The 24,775-nt window shown below is 32.9% G+C and overlaps 3 protein-coding genes and 1 non-coding gene across 4 annotated transcripts; all 4 read left to right on the forward strand.

Annotated features, from left to right (window-relative positions):
• The first annotated feature begins 725 nt into the window (after nt 1-725).
• On the forward strand, nt 726-8,446 carry LOC101259776 (DDT domain-containing protein DDR4). The gene is made up of 11 exons (XM_004245369.5): nt 726-1,018; nt 1,998-2,108; nt 5,281-5,367; nt 5,452-5,489; nt 5,592-5,673; nt 5,860-5,966; nt 6,042-6,195; nt 6,302-6,394; nt 6,533-6,644; nt 7,012-7,054; nt 7,813-8,446. The coding sequence occupies exons 1-11, from the start codon at nt 914-916 to the stop codon at nt 8,225-8,227; spliced, it is 1,347 nt and encodes a 448-aa protein (XP_004245417.1). The 5' UTR covers nt 726-913; the 3' UTR covers nt 8,228-8,446.
• Nucleotides 8,447-9,565: 1,119 nt separating this feature from the next.
• Nucleotides 9,566-9,649, forward strand: TRNAL-CAA (transfer RNA leucine (anticodon CAA)). The gene has a single exon. It is a non-coding gene; the product is annotated as a tRNA-Leu (tRNA).
• A 1,198-nt stretch (nt 9,650-10,847) lies between these two features.
• On the forward strand, nt 10,848-14,818 carry LOC101255319 (uncharacterized). The gene is made up of 2 exons (XM_004245202.5): nt 10,848-11,129; nt 13,808-14,818. Exons 1-2 carry the CDS (start codon nt 10,934-10,936, stop codon nt 14,464-14,466), a joined length of 855 nt encoding a protein of 284 aa, XP_004245250.1. The 5' UTR covers nt 10,848-10,933; the 3' UTR covers nt 14,467-14,818.
• Nucleotides 14,819-18,658: 3,840 nt separating this feature from the next.
• On the forward strand, nt 18,659-24,126 carry LOC101255613 (group 2 truncated hemoglobin 3-2). Its single transcript, XM_004245203.4, has 4 exons — nt 18,659-18,975; nt 20,606-20,736; nt 23,695-23,839; nt 23,933-24,126. Exons 1-4 carry the CDS (start codon nt 18,839-18,841, stop codon nt 24,027-24,029), a joined length of 510 nt encoding a protein of 169 aa, XP_004245251.1. The 5' UTR covers nt 18,659-18,838; the 3' UTR covers nt 24,030-24,126.
• The last annotated feature ends 649 nt before the right edge of the window (nt 24,127-24,775 follow it).

Genomic DNA, 24,775 nt, shown 5'->3' on the forward strand with positions numbered 1-24,775 from the left:
AAAGGAGTTAATTTTTATAATTACTTCTATAGTATAATTTCAAACTATATACTCCCTTCGTTTCATTTTATGTGGCAATATTTGATCGGACACAAAATTTAAGAAATGATGAAAACTTTGGAATGTTTACCAAATTGTTCTTCAAAAAAAATAAACTCATTTTTCTCTCTTCTCATAAATATATTAGAATACTATCATTAAAGTTAAGTGGGACCAACATGAGTAAAAAATGAATTGTACTTTTAAATAATTATCATATTTGAACTGACCAAAAAGAAAATAGTCTCATATAAAATGGAAAGGAAGGAGTAATTACTATGCTAATAATTATATTAAATGGGGTGAATTTTCAATGAGCCTTTGAGAAACTATAACAAGGAGATGAGTATTATTTAATACTCCTTCTGTTTAAAAAAGAATAATTCTATTTCCTTTTTAATTTATTTAAAAAAGAATGATCCTTTTTTTTTTGACAACATTTTAACTTTAACTTTCTATGTGGCATGTTTAAGAGCATAAGTCTCAAGGTCTTGACATTTTGATACATTTAACATAAATTTAATTTATAATCATGAGATTAATTTTTTTTTAAACTCCGTTCCAAATCAAACTAGACCATTATTTTTTAAACGAAGAGAGTAACAAAATACTTTTTATAAAAATTCATATTTAGAAAGTTCCACCAAATGAGCTTTTTAGTAGGAACGCGCCGGTTCAGCACCTGTGTCCGAAATTGGACCCGAACAAGGATCCGGCCCGTTTGTAAATTACTTACCCTAAGGTAAGGCAATTAGGCGGGAAAGTTAAATCCCTTAAAGAACATTTTTCACACTGCAATACCATTTTTCTCTCAAAATCCGATTTTTTCTCATCAAACTAGCGGTTTCCGACGAAAGAGATATACGTCGGAGACATGGAAATGGTAGACACAGCGCCGGAGCCGACGTCGGAGATAGAACTCGAACGTCGTAAGCTTCGTGAACGGTGGGAGTTGGCCTCCGTTCTAAATTTTCTCACCGTAAGATTTTAGCGTTTCGCAAAAAGTTCAACCTTTTCTTCAGAAATCGCATATCCCGTGTACACTTTTTTGGCTTGCTTGTATATAACATATCTTTTATGAATATCTCAAAAATTCTACAAGTCATCTATCAACGGTCTGAGATACGCTAAGATATCTAACTACGGATCGTACATTCGTTCTTTTCGTGCTTGTTTATGTACGTGTTTGAGGGTTTTATGAAATCTGAATATGATTTTGTGGTTAATACATTTGAGTTTCTGGTTGGTGTGTGCTTCCAAATGTGTGTGTATGTACTGATTCATACGCATCATACCAATATGGTTCCGACAATTGTGATGGATTGTAGCATTGGTTATATTAGCTTTGTGCCTGCTAGAATGAGTAGTGTTATGTTTTTTGTTCTTTTTTGTTGTGCATATTATTGGGTTTAATGCAATATTTATTGTATACTTATGGATTAAAAGACATCAACATATCTAGTGTAATCTCACTTAAGGGGTTTGCAGACGTTAATGTTTACGTAGACCTTATCCCCACTTTGGGAGTTTGAATGACTTTTTCCAGCAGACCTCGACTAAAAAAGAACATTTAAGAAATTATGTATCTTATAGATAAAAATTGAAGTAGGTATTTGATGGTTTTGCCTGGCAACTAGCAATAACGAAATTATTTTATTAAATGTAAGATTACAAATGTACTTTGGAGGTTTTGCCCTGTAACTTACAATCAAGAAAGTATTTTAATAAATGTAAGGTTACGATGACTATGAAATGTTGATCGGAAAGTGGACCTAGTTTTCCATTGAGTGGAAACTTGAATAGATGTACTTGAAATATGTTTAAATGGGTTATGCAAGCTTGCCTTTCCTTTCTGATACTTGTTCATGTACTCTAACGGGCATTCTGCTATTTGTACATCATATAAATGTGTTGGATGTAGTTTGAAGGCACTTGAAATTCTTTTAAAATGTTTATAGGTTTTTGAGCCAGTGCTTGAAATCAAATTGAAAATTTCAGCTAAGGAGATAGAAACAGCCCTCATTGAGTCAAATGATAATCTTGCGCAGCTGCATATAGTGCTTCTGAAGGTTTGGCTTCCACTTTACTGTTATATTTGTTACTCTTTGTGTGTATACAACTATGTGTTTGCGTTGTGATTTCCAACATCTTTTTGATCTAGCAGTAGCCTTAAGTTCTCTAATACTACTGCAAAGTGACTTTAGAAGAGAGAATGCACTTACAGGATATCAACCATCTTTTCTTACACTGATTTCACCCAGCAGATCTAGTTACTTGTCCTCAATATTTTGATTATCCAGCCAAAAACAAATATCGTAATTGATGAGCAGCTGCCACAGAAAGAAAATAAACAAGGTTACTTCCCATATCTGGTTCACCATTCCGGCAGGCATTTGGTGGACTTTTTCAAGGGAAAGGAACCATAGAAGTTTTTAAAGCAAAAATGGAAATGTGATTAGACTTTATCACAAGTTGTTACTTTGTCATCCTCTTGCTGCATGATGGCTTTTTTACCTGATGTAGACACTATTCTTGATAGCGTCAGCTTTGTTGTTCTTGTGAGGTAAATCCTATGACGTAAATACACCACCTTTACCTTCTTAATGCACACAGCAATAAAAGTTTATCCTTTATCCAAAAATCATTGAGTGCTTGATAGAGACCTTAACACTAAGAATAAAGAGTCTGCTTGGATTGACTTTTGACTTATAAGCCAAAAGTCATAAGTTAGTTACTTATGGTTTTGGACTTATTTCTATGACTTGCTGAAAACTAAGTGCTTATAAGCACTTTTTAAATTTATCCAAACACTCCAAAAGGGCTTAAAAATTATTTTGGCTTAAAAGCACTTAAATTAAGTCAATCCACTGGCTCAGAGTCTTTCTTTCATCACCAAATGAAACTGTTGAGGATCCAAGATTGATGGGTACAGAATCAGGTGGTACTTTTTTAATGATCACAAATCGCTTGTTATCACGTTGTATTCTTTTGCAAGATCAGCTTTTAGATGGAAAAAATCAAATGATGAAGGGGAAATGGAATGTCGGATTTAATCGCCCTGTAAAAAAACCGAAGACAGAGAATTAGAAAGCTACGAATCCAACTGTGATAGTACTGAATAGTTATAGAATTTAAGGTTGTCCCTGCACGCTAAAAGAAAGTATTGGTGCTGGAACTGAAGGTTCAGCTATAGTTCATTAACTTGGATGGTGCTATACTCTTTCTTTTCATTCAGATTTTTGCCATGTTGACTAATTATCATTCTTAGTTAAGTTCGTTGCTTTCTGTAAATTTTAGCTGCAATTAACAACCAAAAAACCTGTTCAATTTTTTAAATATTACTTGTGCTAAAGTTTTATAGCCATGAAATCCTGGGATGTATCAGACTGAGTTATGATGGTGATTATATTTGAGGGATCTTTATGCTATTTGTGTTCGCATACATTTGTGTATTTTCTTCTTCATGCATACTTTTAAGATCTATTTGACAGTTTCTGTTATAAATCTAATATCGGATAAAACAATGCAGCAATCATCCTGTTCCAGGAGATACGATAAAGATAAAAATTGGTTTCCTTGATTTGTCATTGTCGCCTTTGGGCCAACTTGATATTTTTCTTGTAATGGGATTGAAAAGAGTAGCAAAAAATGGTGCAAATAATCTTGTTCCTTGAGATATTGCAAATGCAAACATGCATTTTCTCTCTTCACCATATGGGGTTGTATAAAATGTCATGCATGTGTGGTGCAAATATTTGATTACTAGGCTGACAATTTTCTTCTTACATGCAAAGTGAGCTCTGTATTTTGAGGGTAAGATACATGGAAGTAATATTTTGTACTCCAAGAAGTTAATTTGATTTATGCGATCAACACTGCTTGATTCCAGTGTTGTCATAGGTGCCCTTTAAGCACACTTAATCCCTGAAGAGAGATGCAAAACATGTTGAGCTCTTCGAGTCGCTTAGTGGGTCCTTCACTATTGTTATTAAAACTCTAAGGGACATTGTTGTTATCAAGACTCTTCAAGGCATACATTCCTCTCTGATGAGCATAATCCTGAAGAGGCAACGCTTTGATATTTAACTTTATTATAATCTTTCAAACTTTCTTTGCCTATATATTTGTCATTTATGCTTGTAATTATTAGTCTTGGACTACACACATATTTGTATTTTTGTCTCAATTTGTACATTTGTTCATTAAAACCCACATCTTTTTGTGCTTTGTACTTGAAGAACCCAATGTACTTTAGAGCATTTTTTGCTCTTTTTGCCTTTGATAACAGTACCTGATTCTTACAGACACTGTCTTCGCTGACTCAGTACGACATGTATCAATAACATGACCTGAGAATATCATATGGCAGCTTAGATCATCAAAAAAGGCAGTTTGCAATTGATACTGCCTATTTCATGACTTTGCATAGTCTGCTGGCATAAAATTTTCGTAGACAATGGACTGACACATGAAAGATAATTGATAAATGGGTGCTCTTAGTGGTGATAGTCGACATCATTTTTGCATTCTCAGAGGATAAGATCACTTAGTGAAATTACACATATGCTGATCGGCAGTGAAAACTGGCTAGTAATATTTTCATTTTGTGGGAAATAAGTTCTATCTTTATCAAAAAATAAAAGAAGATAAATAATAACCAGAGCCTTTGGAAAGAAATAGCACAAGCAAATTTTTTTTGAACTTCCTTAAAAGGGAATGTATACTAATAACTTGTATGAAATTTACCAGCTGTCTTAAGAAGGTGAGCAGTGCATTTAGTGTGAGTAACCATACAAGAAACTCTTGGCTAATTTTTCTGTCAAAAATATTTGTCATACTTCTGTTTTTGTCCCAAATTGTTGTCCACTTTCCTTGAACTGAACTATATATGAATAACAGAGAGATTTTACTGGGCCCAATTTTATACCTTCAACTTTATCCTCTGTTATGCTCTTTTCCAATACAAAATTCAAACAACGACTCCACATTTTTCTCACTAATGCTACATTTGTGACAAGTGACAAGTTAAAAATGGAGTAGAAAAATGGCTTGGAGGGGAGTACTCGAAAGTTTTATGTCCAAACTTATTTTCATGTCTCAATTTTTTCTTTGAAAGTTCCCATTCTAATTTCAAGTTCAAAAAAAAATTGCATTCCTTTCGTGTTGTAAGATGCACTTTGATTTTGTAAACTTGCTAATTCTTTTTTTTTACTTTCTTCTACTAACATGGTTATTTCTCAGGGGATACCTCCTCTGAATAAACTACTGAAGGATTCTGATGGATGGGTGATAGCACTTAGCAAGAAACTTGAAATGTGGTGGCCATGGGTAGGTGATTCTAGTTGTCGACTGATATGTGCTTTGATTCAAGAGTGAAGATTTCATTCCACTCCTTTTGGCATTTCATTGCAGGTTGCAGAAGGGAATTTCCCTTTGACTGCGAAAAAAGGGTACCAAATTTCTGTCTCCCTCCCTCCCAAAGAAAGGAAACTACTCTGATAAGTTTACTTTGATGAAAGATATCTCTTCAACTTCTGTTTTTCGTTTTTCAGAGAGGAAATGTCCACATACAAGGCACTCAACCCGACAACTCGCCTGCTTGTCCTTAAAGCACTCTGTGAAATACGAGCTGATGTATTGCATTTGTGTTTCCCATTCCTTCTTGATTTACTGTGATTTTCTCTAGTCCTCACTCTTCTGCATCAACTACAGCAATAACAATCAAAAGTTGGATGAAACAATACATGCTGTTGATCTCTCTTAACATATTAATAAATGCTGCTTTTAGTGCCGTTCACAAACATTGTTTTATCTTTTCAGCAAAGTGACACCATATCTTACATTAATGATGAAACGAAAAATAGAACCGATTCTACTGCTTTCCGCAAAGAGAAGCTTGGGGGCAATGGAAATGAAGTTTCATACTGGTAAGTTCTGAATGCATACCATTAGTCATAAAGTATATGCAAGTATGGTTTTGACAGCTCAGGATTTCATGACAGGTATGACGGGAATGAAACTCTTGGTCATAGACTATACAAGGAAGTTTATCAAGTTGAGTCCATGTCAAAAGTAAAGGACAAGAAAAGGGTATCAGCGATAATTTCTCAGTGGGAGACGCTTGCTACCACTTTTGAAGAATTTCAGAATTTTGTGGTAAGGCCACAGTTCTCTTTAATTTAACTGTATTTAGTGGTTATGCCACAGTTCTTTCTAATGTAACTGTTCAATAGTCTTCACATTCTTTTGCTCTCAATGATAGGAGAAGTTCTCATCAAGTCAAGTTAAATGGGAAGCTGATGTGGGCAAGGCTGTTGAAGCTCATGCTATTCCTGCTCTTCAGAAACTTCAGAGGGTTAGTAGTATCATTCAGACTGTTTATATGAGTTGTCTTATTTCTTTTGGTTCTATTAGCTGAGGATTCTGAGATAATTTATGCATATTCTGCTTTCGTCATAAGTTCTTGATGCATATAGATGTTTTCCTTTTACAGAAGAAAGATAAGGCACAGAAGCGACAACAAAGAGAACAAAGGCTAGAAAGCTTAAGAAGCCTTGCCGTTCATCGTTCTTGCCGGATTCGTAGGCCAGTCAATTACACATGTGGTATATATGAATTTGTTTGGTTAATAACTGTTTTCTGATTCTGATCATTGTGAGTTGTGGCATTTGCAATTTCAGGGAATTTTATCTTTGAGAAAGAAATAAAATTCCCTAGAATTGTAAATGTCTGTTTCCAGTTTAAAGCGTGATTTTAATAAATGGGGCTGCCTTAGTATGAGTTTGATATGATATAAACTTCGAATAATGTTGGAGGATATCAGTGAGAATTTTATATGAGCATGGTACATAAGGAGGGCGTGGAGACCTTCAGAAATATTTGCAGCATAATCAGATAGTATATAGTTTCTGAATGATTTTCTTTTTATGTTCCAAACGTTGGATGCTTACACAAGTGTAAATTCATCTGCAGACGATTTTGACAGAGCAATCAAGGAGGCTATATCAGTAACAAAGTAAGTCTTGGTAGTATGTCGTTGTCATGTCTGAGTTACTTCATATAGGTAAAGAATTTCTCTGCATGTCACTCAATCAACTGGAGTCGTCCGACATAAAGGAAAATTTTACAATAATAGTTGGCTAGCTTTTAAATGCTGTCAAACTGAGTTTCTGGTGAATGATTGGACCATTCGAGGTAGCCTGATGACTAGGTTGGGAACTCCCAAAAGTTACTGGGATTCATTGCTGAATCTGCAAGCCCATCACACTTGCAATGTGAATCTAATCACTTTGCCTTACACCACATGATGCTGTCATTTGTCGAACTTATTTGACACTAATTATGACTTTATCATCAATCATTTATTATTGTCCATTGCATCCAATGAAATGAGTGACGTAGATTGCCTAAAATTGAATGAACCCATACTGGAACTTATCCAGACCTACTGAACTGTTTGACCCCCCTTAACTACATGTATCTTAATCCACCTGGTACATAAAGTCTTGTCAACAACAAAAAGAAAGTTGTGAGCATAAACTATCAACTCAAGCATATGTAAAATACTGTGCAACCACCTACAGTTGCAGTAATGGCAGTTTCCATTTTTTCTTCTCTCTTTTTTTTTAAAAAAAATCCTTGCAATTGTTTTCATGTCAAAGCTTGTTGTGACTTTAAAATCATTTCATATCCAAGCTCTCTTCCATTTGTGGCACAATGAATTTTGTCCATTACTGATAACCTTGGTTTATGGGCAAATAATTTCTGGTTTAGCAAAAGGAAGGCAACTGAAGACTCAAGAAGTGAAACTAGACTGAATGAGCATGGCCCTAGGAATGAAACCAATTTGCTGGACTCCTCTCCTGCATCTAACTCAATAAGCAGTGATGCAGCAGACAGTGAATCTGAAAGTGACAGACCTCAAGAAAGCAATGAAGCTGTCGATGATACCAGTGATGAGGTTGATGAAGCTGATCTTGATGAAGATGGTACTGTCTCAATGAAGGGAAATGGTCAGTTATACCATAGGCCAAGCAGTTGTCGTTACAGTAAGAGACTTGCAGGAGTGACTGGCTATGCTGTTCCAGAAAGCTCTCATATTAGTGCAAAATATAGGTTGAGGCAGAGACCTAGCATTAATACAGCTGCTAAGTCTGTTGTCATTCTTGATTCTGAAGATGAAAATTGATCAAGATAACAGGAGGGCCTGCCGTGAGAACTGATCTCTGTTTTGGTGCAGTTTCATCCAAGCCAAATGAATATAGGTTGGCAAAAGCAAATTAGTTGCTACCACCTTAATCATAATTTTGTCCCTGTAGTAATAGCTAGCAACATGACTTCAGAAGATTGTCTGTAAACTTGTGTAAGGCAGTAAGTTCACTTAATGCTTCATTAGTTTTTTGTGCTATTATGCATTCATTATGTTCTCTGCTTGACAGCACTTGTTGAATCTCAAGAAAAATGTAAGATTACCTTGAGGTATTAAGAGTCCATTTGGATCAATTTTTAAAAAAGTAATTTCAAGTTAAAAATTTTAAAGTCAAAAGTTAAATGTTTTTAAAGAACAATATAAAGTAGGTTAAGATTTTCTTTTTCTTTAACCTTAGTGTTGTTGCAAATATAAATGCATTCTTGTAAAAGAGAAAGGTATCTAGTTAATACAAATTGCACGGCACTTGCTAAGTTTCAATTAAAATCTAGGGTAAATAATAATTTACAACCATGTCTACAAATTAGCTAAAATCAATTGAAGTGAATACTTCTTGTATCAATTCAGATTCACATATTGTGCTTAACAAAACCTTGTTTGCACAATTCAAATGTGATTGGACATTACTATTGAAAAAAAACTCAATATGCCCTCTCAATAGTACTGATAAGCTCGTTGAAAGTTTTAGGTGCTTTTTCATGTTGTAACTCGTAAGGACTGAATAACACTAATCTTGAGCTACAAAATATTCAAGTCCGGAGAACTTTAAGATTTAAGCATGTCAAATTGTTTTTCTTTTATGGAACTTTAGTTGAGAAATATTATATTTCATATAAGATTCAAGTAATTTCACAAGTAAAACTTAAGGTGAGAAATATTATATTCCAAATCATATTCAAGTAGTTTTCTTAAATGGAACTTTAGGTGATAAATATTATATTTCATATCAGATTCAAGTAATTTTCATGTAGAAATTTTTAGCTCCAAAAAATTTTTCACGATTAGTTTCTTTTTTCCTAAACTATTAGTTTAGAAAGATTTTGGATAAAAAAAGTTAAGTGCAAGAAAAACTTAAATTAGAATATACGGTATGTTACTGATTAATTATACTCTGTTAATCATGAGTTTATTACTTTATGACATATTTATTGATTTTTTTGTAATTTGTAAAACACATAAATAAATAGAATGTACTTTTTTCATTTAAAAGAGTTTAAAGGCAAATTAGTAAAATAGAAGTATACTCTCTTATTTCTTATGGAGATCTGTAATGGATTTATATATAAATAATAAAAATAAAATAAATTAAATCAACAAGTCAGGATGGCCGAGTGGTCTAAGGCGCCAGACTCAAGTTCTGGTTCTCGTAAGAGAGCGTGGGTTCAAATCCCACTTCTGACATTTTTATTTTTTTTTAGGTATTTTCCTTGTTCACGTTAAAAGATGGTTAGGTTAGATTTGAAAATTTATATTATTTGATTTGATTTTATTACTAAAACAATTAAATCAAATCGATAAATTATATATATAAATTTTATAATTAATTTATATGTTATTCAAAATTAAAATATTTTGTTAAATTTTTATCAACTTAAGTGTTTAATATTATCATTTTCTCTAGCTCAATATTTGAATTTTAATCCAACTATTAAAATCTCAAAACCAAGTCTATCAAAATCCATTATTTTATCTTTACCTATCGTACCTTACATCACATAGTCACACTTTCTCTTGATTGAATCGAATTATTTGTGTAATAGTAACTTTAATATTGCTTAATTGAATCCATAGTTGAATTATTTATGTACTAGGTGTGTGTTTCTATTGAGATGTTTATGTTCTCAACAAATTTATTACGTACTTTCAAACCAAAACAAGCAAAATAAAATCGAACCAAACCAATAATAATATTTTTTCTTCGTTTGGTTTGATTTGGTTACAGAAATTTAAAAACTGATTGTATTAGTTTGATTCTAATTTTGATTAATAACCGATCCAAACTGATCCATGTTCTAGCTGAACTCAATTGTCAAATAATGCTGAGTTAATTTTTTAATCATAAAAAAATAAATGTTAGATTCTTAGATAATAACTATTATCATATATAATAACTACTAGTTGAATGGTTATCTAAGAGATTTTTACAAAAAATATTCTTCCGTCCTCAAAATCTATCGACATAATATATAAATATGTCATTTAACTTTATCCCCGTTTCATATTTATGTCCTTCAACTTTGAATGTGAATAAATAAATGCTTAAACTTGTATAAAGTTTAAAAAATATACACATAAGTTCTACGTGACATAATACATGTAAATTATCATATAAAATTCTTATGTATGTATTTATTTAACTTTATATACAAATTTAAGCATTTATATATATATATATATATAAAAATTTTAAAAACATAAATATGAGTTCGAATCTAAAATATATTTACTTGTTAATGCTAAATTTATTTATTCGCTCGTTTGATACTTAAGATAAAAGTAGTAAATATGCAATTCCCGCATTGGGGATATAAGTGTAGTAATACAGAAAAATGAAGATTATAAATTTATATTTATTTATTGTATTATAGTAATATATATATATAGTTATTATTATAAGAAAAGAAATGCAAGCACAACTTGAATACGAAGGGAACAGCTCTTGTCACAGATACGAAAAGGATAATAATGGCGACGAGCGGCAGAGATACCCGACGACGTCGTATTGTTGAACGGGGAAATGACCGATTAGCTCTAATTACCGGCCGGATCCCAACTCTACCATCGGAAACTGGATCGGGATCGGAAACTCGTCATTTGCACACCGCCTCTTGCCCTACTTGGATTTCTGAAAATCATCTTCCTTCTAACCAATCCTCTCCTGGTACTCTCCTCCTTACATCTTACAATCTGAATTGTTTGCCGCCGTTGGTTAATATTTCTATTTAAATATTTTGCATTATTTGCTTTTCCAATTAGAATTTTGAAGACTGGAAAACTAGCAATTGATGTATCTGTACATATATTGGCTCCACTTTTTGACTGGCTAATTGTCCTATTGATTGTTGGGTCAGGTCAAGGTGGCGATGGTAAGGGTCTCTAGTTCAAACCGTTGAAGTATAGTGTTTTGTTATGTGTACTTTTTCTTAGAACACATCTAGTGAAATGGTGTTAGCATTACCTAGTTTGTGTCCAATGGAATAGGTCAGTGTTATTAAAAGCTCTTGTTTTGTTGCTTAAAGCGATGAAGCAACATATAGCAAGTGAGGAGTCATCGGGTAATGAGAAAGCATGGCGCTTTGAAACAATGACTTGCAAAATGGTCCCACCGTGAAGTTATTGGTTCTTTAAATTTCAATTTGGAGAGTTGGATTGTTATCTGCATTGTTCTGTATTGGGTGGTGAAATTAGTTAATTTAATTACAATTATTGTAGGACTGCGTTCATAGATGTTCAATATTTTTTATGTTCTGTAAATGGAGCCTTTCATCTCAGAGAAGTGTGCTTTTACTTGCTTTATTGCTTCAAGCCCCATGAATCCTACTCTTTTCTTTTTGCTGTTTTAGCTTTAGAAAGAAGTGGTTTTCATCATATACTCCTGCCACTTGACATAAAAAAATCCCAGTATTTACTCTAGTATTCTACAGGATAGTGCTAAATTGACGACTTTCACAAGTGGAAGGGATTTTTTTAGATAAGGTTTACATATACAGAATATTGCACAAATCTTGTTAGTTTTGCTCAATCTTCCCACATGACTTGATTTGTAAAAGGTTCAATTTGAAAATTGATTCGAAGCACAGAGGAGGTTAAAACAGTTGGTGATTTATTTCCATCTGTTCAAGCCTTGATGAATAGAGTTATCTTGGTACCTGAATTGGTTAGAGGGAGCAGGTACCCCATGAAATTAATCGAGGTACACACAAGCTAGTATAGTTTCTTTCGCAGCAAAAATACTAAGAAATGTATAAAAAACTATGGTCCAAAGATATATAAGTTTAATAATTGAGACGCTATCAAAGACATACAATTAGGGTTGGAGGAGTATTTATCTTTCAGCTTGATATTAATAAAAATAAATGATGGTGATGTTTCCTTTAAAGGCTGTATAAATGAAAGAGTTTTGAAAATGCATTTAGAGTTGTATCCTTGATTCACAGCTTGACTTGGAAACAATTATAAACCATTGCATATTTGGTGGCTATGATAGTTAGTATCCACTATTCAGGCTTATAAATCAGAAATTGTGATACTGATAAACCAATTGAGACTTCCATGTTGGAGGTCTCAAGTTCGAAACCCTTTTCCAGGGAAAGCAAGAGGTTTGCCTTCTGGGTCGAGCTCGTCACATCGGGCTTACCTAGTGGGGGTTACCTCTCCTATTTGGTTTTCGAGCTATTGCATAGGAACAGGGTTTTACCTTGTGTTCACCCAAAAGGGTAGCAGCTACGGGTTTCCCTTGACATGAAAAAAAAAAACGAGAGGGGGAGAGAGAGATCATGACAATTAGACCAGTCTCTTTAGTGATTTCTCCTTGTTGATTTGTTGAGTTTTTCCTGATGGCTTACATTGATCATAGGGGAAGGCTTTTCGATTCTTGCTTTAGAGAGTCAAAATCAAGGGCTAGCCTCAGGCAATCAGTGTCTGCTGTATCTCCACCCTCACAACAATACAATATGTCCTGTAGATAATCCTGCTCCCAATCATTGAGGATAAATACCATCATATCATATCTGTGAACTTCCTTTACCACAAAAATTTTGCATTGATCTGATTATAATGATTTTCAGATCTATATTAGAGAAGATCAAAAAGAGAATCTAAATACACTTCCCAACCCCATCAGTGCTTAGCAGTTGCTTCCTCACATTCCTACAGCTTCTTTTTTGTTAGCTTGGAGCCGTGGACTATAAACCTGTCAATGAGTCTGCTAGAGGCCTGCTTAGTCAGAAATAAAATGTTCCAAGTCGAAGGTCTTGGTCCCCAACTCATTCTATAATTGAAAATTTTAAGCAACTGAGGTACCACCTTCCCCCATCTCTGGGGACAGAAAATCTTGCTATAACCTTTTGTTAGAAAATTCAATTTTGTTCAATGTGAAGGAAAGAATATCGAAGGTTGGGGTAAGGCCTGCGTACATCCTACCCTCCCCAGGCCCCACTTGTGGGATTGCACGGGGTATGTTGTTGTTGGAAGGAAAGAATATGTGAGTTTGTTGAGAGTTAAATGTCATGGCGATGTGATTTATAGTGCTTGTGTTATTAGTGTTACATTGTTTGCTGTTGTTTTTAATGCCTATATTGTAAGAGTTAGATTGTATTATTTATAGATACTAGACTTGCTGACAGATATATATTCTCTTAACTGTGGTTTAAAAAGTAGGCATGTGAAGCATGACATTGGTGCTTTCACATTCTTGTGTCTTTCCTTTCTTGGGAGTTCTTTTACTGTTTGAATTCAGGAGAGTCCTTATTAGACTGGTTAATCATTTATTGCTACTTGGCAGTTTCTATTAAGGAGAGTGCTTATTGTACTTGTCACTCACTTATTGCTACTTCACAGTTTCTATTAGTGGGAGCGAGGGCTCTAGACCATTGTTGTTTGATGGTGATCATGGAATTCAGCCTGGTGAGCATGAAGGATCTGATGGCAAAAGCAGAACAACTCCATTTATGCGAAAATGTGAGTCAAACATTGAATCAACAAGTGAACCTGCCTTGTATCTTGATGACAAAGATCATTTATATGCGGATTCATCTACTGTAAATCCTCCAAGCCTTTCTGCTTCTGATGGGGGTCGATTTTCAAAACTGAAGAGCAACTATCACAACATTTTCGCCCCAAATAAAATAAGTTCTGCAATTGCAGCTTCTGAGAGTATCCGCCTCAACTTTTCCCTCGTGGCTGCCATTTTGGTTCTTTTGTCCTATGACAGCCACTTCTTCAAGTTGGTCATATTTTTCAGACCTCTTCTGCTACTGATGTTGACCAACATATCGATTGTTATTGCACGCCTTCTCGCAGAAGAAGCTGGGTCACAGAGGAATCAAAAAGCAGCAGCAAACGGTATCCCTGGCGCTGGTATGGTTGATCAAATTGGAAAGGCTCTGGAGCTGGGATTGTTATTGCAAAACGTTATGGGTGCAGTGTTTATGGATTGTAGTATCTACTCAATAACAGTCGTATGTGGCCTTTCAATAGCACAAAAGCTTGGCTGGTAAAGTTTTTCCTGGCTGGAGGATGATCTTAATAATAGCTGTATCATCTTTGATGAAATTGTTGTCTGTTTTTTTCCCTTGTGTTGAGAAACATTTTGCTTCTTTTCCTTCTTAATATGCGTCCCCCCAAACCCCCCCACCCCCCCAAAAAAAAAAAGCACAGAAAGATATCCAATTTTTTGTAGCTTCACCAGATCTGAAAAATGGACTTGTTGTGAGATTGTGCTACACTACATTTGTGTCAAAATCATAATGCAATTATGACAAGGCAGAATGCATGCCCACATATGCTTCGCACGTATGTGACACTTATTTTGAGTCTACTCTATATAAAGAAATAGTAACTTAATTGAAATTTCTGTATTTACAGTTACAGGTTCATCTTTAGACCATAAATATAAAAGAAATTACTTTTTTTTTAAAATGATTTTTGTTCGATTTCAAATGATGACATATACACTATGATGAGTAATTAACTTTTTAATGTCTATTTTATTCTAATATAATATATATATATATATATATATAATGAGTAATTAACTTTTTAATGTCTATTTTATTCTAATATAATATATATATATATATATATATATATATATATATTATTTTAGACCATAAATCTTAAATTATTTTTCTATTTTAAATAGGTGTTTGACCATGCGATAACATATCACGATATGATATCGTGAGATGGAATCAGCGTTTGGACATGCAATTTTACGCTGATTCCATCTCATGATTTCATATCATGAGATGTGATTCTATATTCTCCAAAAATCATGATGTGGAATCATATGAGAATACATATTATGATTTGAGATATTTTAATACAAAAATTAATTAATGAGTTTATATTTTATTAAAACAACTCCACATTTGTATCTACTAACCATTGATTTCATATTTAACTAAAATTTATAATTACATATTACTTTTTACAATTTATTATTCTCACCGATATAAAATTTATTATTCTCACCAATATATAGTCACTTTAACTTACACTTCATAATTGTGGAGTAATAAAATTTTGAAGAACCTATTAAAAATGTTTCATTTTTTCTCAATTATATCGAAGAGAAGTGAATGTTAGATTGAATCAAGTACTTAAGTGGAGAACAACTAGCTTTATAATAATTTATTATGTAATTTTATATTTTTTTATTTATCTGATAAGATTAAATAAATATTGAGATTATTTTAATAGTTTTAAAACTTATAAAATTTTCATATGAAAAAATATATTTAAAAAAAAATTTCATATGCATCTATAAATATATTTTGTTACCTCACAATGTCTGCACCTAGAAAGCCAAAAACTATGGGAATCATCTGGCCCACAGTTTATCAGGCACCCATCCCCCCTCTTGCCTTGTGGTTATCAGAAAATAAAAAAATGAAAACAGATAAAAGAACTTTTAATTTAAGATGCCTTCGTATCACATTTCTTGAATAAAAGATTGTGTTTTATTAAATTTAAGTGTTCAAAGGTAGAAAAATTTAATTAATAATCTGAATCAAGTACAAGGCCAATTGAGTTCAATCTGTCTAGGGTCGTCAATATGAGTTAGGTTTATTGGGCTAGTTTGACATAATTCAAAATATAGTAGGTTTGAGTTAAAATTTTTACAGTCCATTTAAGAAAATGACTTTTTAGTTCAATCTAAATAAGCTTACCGATCACTTTTACATGTGTCAAAAAAATATTGTGGTTTGAGAAATATCAGTATCGTCAGCTTGTGGGCCAATAAATTATTAATTAAAAAATATAATATAATATTAAAATTTAATATTAAAGAGAGTTCAAACTCAAAATAAGTAGATAATATTTTTATTTAGATATTTATATTTTTACTTGAAAATAAAATTTAATAAATATTATAAAGATAATTTTATTTATTGATTTGATTAACAAGTAGTAATATTAACATAATGTAATATTATTTTGTCGATATTTATGATAATATTTTAAAATATTTAATAATTATAAAAAAATATAATTTTTGAAAAAGTAGGCTGACCCAACAAGCCACACTTGTGGGTTGGGCCGATCGTTTTCTAGCCCACACAAAAAATGGGTTAGCTTGACCTGATCAGTAAAATATCAAAATCTGTATAAATTAATCAAAAGGGAAATTTTTCAAAATATCAATATTTTAGCATTTAAGAAGACTCATTAGCAACAATTTCAATATTTAGTAAAAATGTCATTTTAATTTGTTATGTATCTTATTTATATTTTTATTATTTATTTTTAATTAAAGAATATAATTATTTAATAACAAAAAGGAGAAAATTAAGGGGGGAATATTTCAAAAAAAGACAAGCATCCTTAATTTTCTCATCTGTTACATTTTCAAATAAAATTTAAATTTTTTTTCTCCAGAATTTTTACCTTTTTAAAATTATATTCATTCCCAATATATTCTATTTATATTTATTATAGTTTTTTATTAGTTTGTATTCATTCCAATAGGTATGCGAATCTATCTATATAGTCATTTAAGAAATATATTTGTATTTTCATATATTTTTTTCATATATAGTTATTTTTTCTTCAAAAATCCTGTATGTATTCATTTCAATATGTATTTTATTTGTATTTCTATTTAATCTAGTTTTTATTTAGAATTTTGTATAATAATATATAAAATACAAAAAATTAGTATGATGAAAAAGTGAATGAAATATAAAATTGAAAAGAAATAATTGAATATTTGGTGTACTTATTCTTAAATAAAATACATACCTAGTTGACATACCTTTAAAATAAATACAAATTAGAAAAAAAGGTCAAATTCATTTGACATACCTTTATTAGTTTGTATTCATTTCAATATGTATGTCAAATAAAATGTAGCTACTTAAGAAATACATTTGTATTCGTATATATTTTTCACTGTGTATTTATTTTTCTTTTCAAAATCTTGTTTCCTTTTCTAAGTCGTATTCACTCCAATATGTCTATTATTTGTATTTTTATTCGAATACAAATAAACTAATAAAAAGTTGTTCTTCTTATAAATAAAATACATAACTAGTTGACATACATTTGGATGAATACAAATTAGGGACAAATACAAGATTCATAAACCATGCAATATGAAATTTTTAATAAATACAAATATTGATAATATACATAGTGATTTGAATACAAATTAAGAAAGCATACCAAATTCTAAAAAATAACTATAAATACAAAACAAACTAATAGAAAATTGTTCGACAACTATCCGATCTTCGTTGTCTTTTTCAAGATCCTCACGAGTAGACAAAGATTCTACATTTGCGTTCTGAATTTGAGGAAGGTTTTGCACACCAATGAGTCTTGTAAATGTTCTTACTCTCTTTCTTCCCTCATTTTAGCAGCGGATCATACATTATACACTATTTGTTAAGTAATAAATAAATTAAAGGATGAAAAATCACCAGAAATCGGTTGATTAAGATGAATACCTCTAGTAAGCCTCTTGGATTCAGCCATTGGAGAGTAAATCATAACGAAAATTGAAAAATACAAACACCATTTTTTTAAGATTTAAACAAAAATAAAATTAGAAAAGAAATCTGAAAATAGGATAAAAATTAGAAAAACTTTAATTAAAGGGATTCTTGTTGATTCAACTTTGAATTAAAAAAACAACCAAAATATATGGCAAAAAGATATTTGCAACTTGAATGTTGGAGGAAAATAAAAAAAGATAACCATGAGAGAAAAAAAAATTAAATGGGAGAGAGAATTAACAATTTGAAAAGATAAATATGAGAGAGAATGATTTTTTTTTAAAAAAAAGGATATATATATAGAATTAATTGAAAAAGAGAGATAAAATAGGAAGAAAATTGGGACACATAAATTTCTTAAAATAATGACATTTTTGACATTATTGCTAATATTTATAAAGTATGGATATTTTTACTAAATATGTTATTTATTTTGACTAGTTTACTAATTTTTGCTAATCAAAATGAAGTGGACTAGCCCATGACAACTCTAGTTCTGCCTAAAACTTGTTATTTTTTTAGCTTATTCAAACATTATATTCCATATATAATTTTTTTTCGTGAAAATTATTTCTGGTTAAAGAAAAGATATTTTTGCGTATCTAAAAATGAATTTAGCAAAACTGGAATCAGATTCCTCCAAAATTTATTTTTTTAAAAAAATTGGAGAACCCTCCATTCATATTTCTTCAATTTGCCATGTCACTATTTAACATGGCCCTACAAAGTCCCACTTTCAGACGAAAAGGCGTGTAATCCACGCGACCGCCATAAGCTCGTATATAAAGGCGCTCTCCACCTTCTTCAACTCTCTCAGCACTCAGCAGCCATTGCCAACAAAGAGTGAAGCAAAGCAAAAGAAGAAAAAAAAATGCAATCATTGCAGCAGAAGGCGTCGGAATGGAGTGGGGTTGACCCGAATGATGCATTCGCCATTGATGAAACCAATCTCTTTGAAAAACTTGGTCTTCAGGCTTTCATCAATCTCTCTACCAATTTCTACAACAGGTTCATCCTTCTGATGATTATGTTAAAAAGAAATGTTTTTTATTGATGAGTATTCAGTTTTCTTTAATGGGTATTTAACAAAATTTGTTTTTGGTTGAATTGAATTACTGTTGGGCTTTCTGTTTTGTGAGTCAATCTGAAGGTAAATATGTTTTATTAATTTTGTTTGTGGTGGGTGGGATTAGTAAGGACTTATGAATCATTGATTATATTAACAATTTGGTTCTCTCTTCTTTTATTTCCTTTTTACTGTTTGGTAAGGAAGTTCTGTATGTGTGATTGCTCACTTAACTATTTGTTCTTCTCGAGTAAAGTATCGTACTCTTGTTCTCTGTGCTAAGGAGTCAGACTATGCCTAGTTCTCATTTATGATGTTTGAGCTGTGTGAGTTCTAGCTAGGAAGCAAGCGCCGCAAAGGGTTGATTTGGCAGCTCAGCTGGTAAAAAAGGAGATGGTACCGACATGGGAGGGTTGTAGGAGCTGCTAGTACAATGACCAATCTAATCATTTTTCTCTACTAGTGCAATGACTAGTTATTATAATCACTTTGTAGAAGCACTGAACTGTATTTGTCCTGTTACATTTGCAAAAGAGGTGTTACAGGGATCCTTGATTTGTTGAATCTTTTGTTGTGTTAGTACATCCTTAGACGTTAAGGAAACTGATTAGTGATAGAAGTTACTGTGAATAATATAAGCAGGATTCTGAAATTTTGGATTTTGTATTTAGTTTACTTGTTTGGAATGAAGTTAGTGATTATTGTAATTGTTGGATTTGCTTACTTTTTTTCCCAGATAGCTTACCCTCATGAGGGAAGACATCTTGTTTTTGTTTCAGAAAATCAAGATTAGACTTTATATTTCATTAATACTTGTTCAAAGCGCTCCTTTGGGTGGTTCAAAAATAAGGTTATTGTGTCCTTTTTTCTGAGTGTGTGTGGTTGGTTTTTTTGGGGTGGGAGGGTAGGCAATGTCTCTCGAATCATTGTTTTCAAGGAATCAATTGGCGGTTTAAACATACTGCGGATAAGTTGGCAAAGTTGTCTTCATATTACTTATTTGAAATGGAGGTTGACTGATAGAGTGGTTGCACTTTTCTCTTCTATGATAGGAGGTACGGAGGTTGCGAATTATGATAGAAGGTTAGTAGATAGTTGAGCATTGTCTTATTTTTCGACGGGATATGGCTTGATGGTAGTCTAGAGCATCGTGTCTATCGTAGTATTAGCCTTATTTGTGTAGTTTCTGGCTTTTGGCATATGTTGTCATCTATTATTTACTACGTTTAGGTGATCCCACTATGTTGTTGTCACTGTTCCTTGCATGTACTATTAGTTGTCATGTTTTCTTAAGTGCTGTTCTTCTTTTACATCATTACTTTGATTTGCTTTATTTGGGAAACAACCTCTCTACATCCACGAGGTAGGGGTAAGGTCTACATTCAGTCTACCCTCCATGAGGTAGGGGTAAGGTCTGGACTCTCTACCCTCCATGAGGTAGGGGTAAGGTCTGCATACACTCTATCATCCACAGACCCCATTTTGAGATTTTTTACTTGGTATGTTGTTGTTGTAATGGTTTACCTTTCTTGAGGGAAGATATTTGACTCTTGTTTCTGAAATTGAAATTAGGGTGTATGATGATGAGGAAGAGTGGTTTCGATCAATTTTCTCTAATTCAAGTAAAGAAGATGCCATTAGGAATCAATATGAATTCTTTGTACAGAGAATGGGAGGGCCTCCTTTGTACTCGGAGCGAAAAGGTAAGCAAGTGTTACCTGATATATCCGTCTATTGTGGTGCTATTTTATGGCGACCTCAATTCTTGAGATTGAATCTATTTTCTCTCATAAACTTCCAACTGAACCTTCAAATTTTTTTATTGAGATTGGAAAGCACAAAATTAACTGCTTTGATATCGGCAATAAAGATTATTTGTGATCGAAATAAACCTTTGTCTTTTCAAAATGGTTCCCTTTTTATAATATTCTTCAACGTTTATTTGTCCAGAGCATGTGATGTTGGTAACATGCCACTTGTAGGCTAAGTTTTTCTTCCTTTTGAGTGTCCACAACATTGTCTTGATTAAGCAATCTGAATAAACAATACAGTCCATGTGAAAAGAAAAGTAACAAAGTTGTGGGAGTGATTTGAACTAAGCCCTTCACCATCCTCTTATAAACTCGCCAACTAGCAATACGACATAGACCGAAATTGCAAATGAAATAAGAAGGATTCTTTGTATTACTGGATGCCACAACCTTTTGAGAATGAAAATTTCTTGGCATTTTAATTAGTTTAGTAGTGGAGAAAGAAACTGTCAGCAAGCTTGCTTTGTAAAATCCCATTTGGGGAGTTTAGAGTGCCTTTGTCCTGTTTCCTAAATTTTTGGTGTACTACAGATGTTCAGGATTTATTAATGCTGGTCACTTTTTTGGAGTCTTTGACCATAAAACACTATTTTGATGACTATTCTCATGCCATCTTAGTGCGTTTTTGTTACTTCTGAATTCTCAACAGCAAAGTATCACTAAGGGGAAGGAAAATAATTATAGGATAAGAAAGTTCATATAAGTATCAGTGTGGAAACAGATTGTAATGACTCTTTTCTTTCAGAGAATGGAACAGCTTAAGTGTTCCGTAATTATACCATGAAAACTCCTGTTTAAGGATAACATGACAGGAGATTTTCAGTCTGTTAATAAATGTCCAGTTCTTGATTCATTGATCAAGTCGTTAAACATATAAGGCTTAATACATAAACAAGCACTCAAACTTTGCCTTAGTTGGCAAGTAAATGCTTCAACTTTGAGTATGCACATCTAGACATCTCAACTGCTTTATCTTCACTGTGTCAGTTGAACCCTCCAACTCATACTTACAAACTGGTCATCTAGGCACCTTCAAAATTTATGAGCCACGTCAGCGTCAGGTATCCACAAGACACAGTTGGGACGAGTTTGGAGTGTGTAGTTGCCAGTTGAGATCAAGTTGAAGTGTCTAGATGTTACTTGCCAGCTGAGGCCAATTTTAAGTGTTTGTTTACCTATATTGTCAACATAAAAGGTAGTTTTTGATGCTAGTTATTTCTCTTCTCTTTTTCCAGGGCCATTTTCGCTATTGGGAAGGTTAGGCAGTGTTTTGGAAGATAAAATATCCAATTTCTTTTGTTTTGATTTTTTTTAGAAAAGAAAGGAACAGATGAGAACTTTTTTGTTGGATTAATAAGGGAAATATCTTAGTAGGATTGGGCTAGGTAGATCTAAAGTAGGCCTTCGCCTTTGCTTAGAGAGCCTTTCAGGGAAGTCACCAAAACACTAAGAGATGCAGCTTAGCCATCCTGTGCTGTTTTGAAGAGGATGGAAGTAAATAATAAAAATAGTTTGCGAAACTATTATTGCTTGTCCTTTTCTAATATGTTATAGATGAATTTTTTAGTGAGTTGGACAGGAAATAAGAAAACATGAAAACTTCACATTTTCATCTTTGCATCCAAAGCAACAATTTGTAGTGGTTTTGAAACTTGATTGATGTGGTTTCTTTTAATATTTCTTTCTCCATAGTTAGTGATAAAGTTATTCTCTCTAAAATTAGACATATTTTCATATTTTCTTCATCTGCGTCCTTCACTAAGATAAGAATTTTAATTGGCCGTTGCTCTTAAAACTCCAAAAGAGTGTTTTCCTACATGTTCACCTTTGACACTGTAGAATTAATGAGGTCAGATAATCGAATCATATTACAACACGACTAATTTCCAACAATGTTTTCCTAAGCTTTCCTCAAGTGCAGAAATAATTAGGTCAGGTCATCGAATCAATATTTACACTCTACTAGTTTGTCCCTCTTTTAGCTCGTGTCACCACTGTTGTTGCTATTTACTAACCAGGAGCACTTATGTCCCTATTATCTTTCTCAGCTAGAAGATAGTAAATAGATTTGCTTGGATCCATCCTCATCCCTACTAATTTTCTTGTTCTTGTCTTAGATCATAAAAAGAATTAGTTATTACCCAATCAACCAAGTAATCAGTTAACACATATCTATTGCAAATCAACTACTTCTTCAATTTAGCCATTACTACACTGCGTTCTTATCTGCACGATGGTGGCTTTGAAGACTTTTGCTAGATCGGTAATGATTGATCTTTTGTGTCTAATGAAATCTCCTCTGCCACTGTGATAGGCTTGTTAATTGCTTGAAGGTTTTGGTCAACAGTTTGTGCTATTTGTGCACTAGATTATTCCATTTTTCTTCTGTATCTGCCAAAACTCAGAAAACTTTCCCCATTCTGCTTAACAAATGCTTTCGACCACTTGTGAATCCAGAAAAGAAAAACAAACAAAGAAAGAGCAGTACTTTAAAATATTGATAAAATAAGCTTCTTGGGGCTGAGTTGGGACTCCTATGGTGAGGACCGTTAGGAAGGCCATCAGCAAATCAACGTCCAACTGCTCAGTGTTTGATATGGTTGAGCTGTAGGTATTTGAGGTTTAAAAGCTAATCGAAACTCCCAACTCAAGTTTTCTTCCTGCCATGTGATGAGATGATCTGGAAATGTGATGTCAATAATACTTTCTTGAAATGATTGGTGGACAAGTTAGTTGGATGTAGAATTTCAAGTTTCTCCTCTACATTATATCTTAAGTAGTCTCATTTCTCTTACTTGATGCTTTTTGTAGTTTGAAAAGCTGTAAGGACCTTACTTGAACCTTATGCAGGTCATCCAGCATTAATTGGACGCCATCGCCCATTTCCAGTCACTCATAAGGCTGCTGATAGATGGCTACAACATATGCAACAAGCACTAGACAGCGTTACAGACATTGATGAAGACTCCAAAACTAAAATGATGAACTTTTTCAGGTACAAGCTAGATCTTATTTGAACTTACCTCAAGTAAATGCACTTGTGCAGACTGAAAGAACCCCGTACATTTTTTTTTGGTTTGCTTTTCAGGCACACTGCTTTCTTTCTGGTAGCTGGAGATGAGTTAAAGAATCAAAATCAGAGTGTTGCATGTAAACATGCTGCCAATAAGCCAGCTGCAGAATAAGCTTTTACAGAATAATTGATCATAGAAATAACATATGTACTATGACTATTGACTTATGATTATCTCATCAATCAAATTTATGAATGTACCTTCTCAATCATTGAGTCCTCCTACCTTTGGTTAATTATCATTACCCCACAGTTAAGCTCATAAACATAAATGTAGCAGGAAGACATTATCATGTGTGTATTTCGCGTAGTCTCGAAGGGAGAGAGAGAGAGTCTTTTGCCCGAGTCAGAACTTACTCCATCATGAACTTCGTTATCTTAGGACAGTTATAGTTATGGTCATTTTTCATCGGGCTCCTGTGATTGGTTCTTAATCCAAACATATTGCAAAAAAAAGTTGTAAAAAGAAATTGCCATCTCCAAGTTGACATTTCTAGTCTTTGATTCTCTCTCTTTCTCCTGGGGAAGAGATGATTTGAGTTTACTGAACTGAAATATTGGTTATATATGAGAAGCCAAAATTTAATGAACAAAGACCAATTGGATTAAACCAAGCAAAAAAAAAAAAAAAAGCATAAACTCTTTATTTACAACCACAAAAGCTTAAAAGGGGTATCAAATATCCAATCACATTAATCAACATAGGCCAATAATACTATTAAATCGACCAAATTTTCACTAAAGAAAAAGACCTGAGATAAGAAATCCCGTGTTTCACTAAGACTTTGAATAGACATAGTCCTAACTCCTGAATTCAAGTTGATTCTATTTCGTCTCTTCCTCGTATTATAAGCCCAG

The sequence above is a fragment of the Solanum lycopersicum genome, chromosome 8 (genome assembly GCF_036512215.1).
Source record: "Solanum lycopersicum chromosome 8, SLM_r2.1".
In the NCBI taxonomy this organism is placed as follows: domain Eukaryota; kingdom Viridiplantae; phylum Streptophyta; class Magnoliopsida; order Solanales; family Solanaceae; genus Solanum; species Solanum lycopersicum.

Bases quoted from the DNA above. Each gene is read 5' to 3' on its own strand.
- LOC101259776 (XM_004245369.5), top strand. From the start codon at position 914: ATGGAAATGGTAGACACAGCGCCGGAGCCGACGTCGGAGATAGAACTC. The intron at 2,109-5,280 runs GTTTGGCTTCCA...GTTATTTCTCAG, and splicing joins TGCATATAGTGCTTCTGAAG to GGGATACCTCCTCTGAATAA. The intron at 6,395-6,532 runs GTTAGTAGTATC...TTCCTTTTACAG, and splicing joins CTCTTCAGAAACTTCAGAGG to AAGAAAGATAAGGCACAGAA.
- LOC101255319 (XM_004245202.5), top strand. From the start codon at position 10,934: ATGGCGACGAGCGGCAGAGATACCCGACGACGTCGTATTGTTGAACGG. The intron at 11,130-13,807 runs GTACTCTCCTCC...GCTACTTCACAG, and splicing joins TTCTAACCAATCCTCTCCTG to TTTCTATTAGTGGGAGCGAG.
- LOC101255613 (XM_004245203.4), top strand. From the start codon at position 18,839: ATGCAATCATTGCAGCAGAAGGCGTCGGAATGGAGTGGGGTTGACCCG. The intron at 20,737-23,694 runs GTAAGCAAGTGT...AACCTTATGCAG, and splicing joins TTTGTACTCGGAGCGAAAAG to GTCATCCAGCATTAATTGGA. The intron at 23,840-23,932 runs GTACAAGCTAGA...TTTGCTTTTCAG, and splicing joins AAAATGATGAACTTTTTCAG to GCACACTGCTTTCTTTCTGG.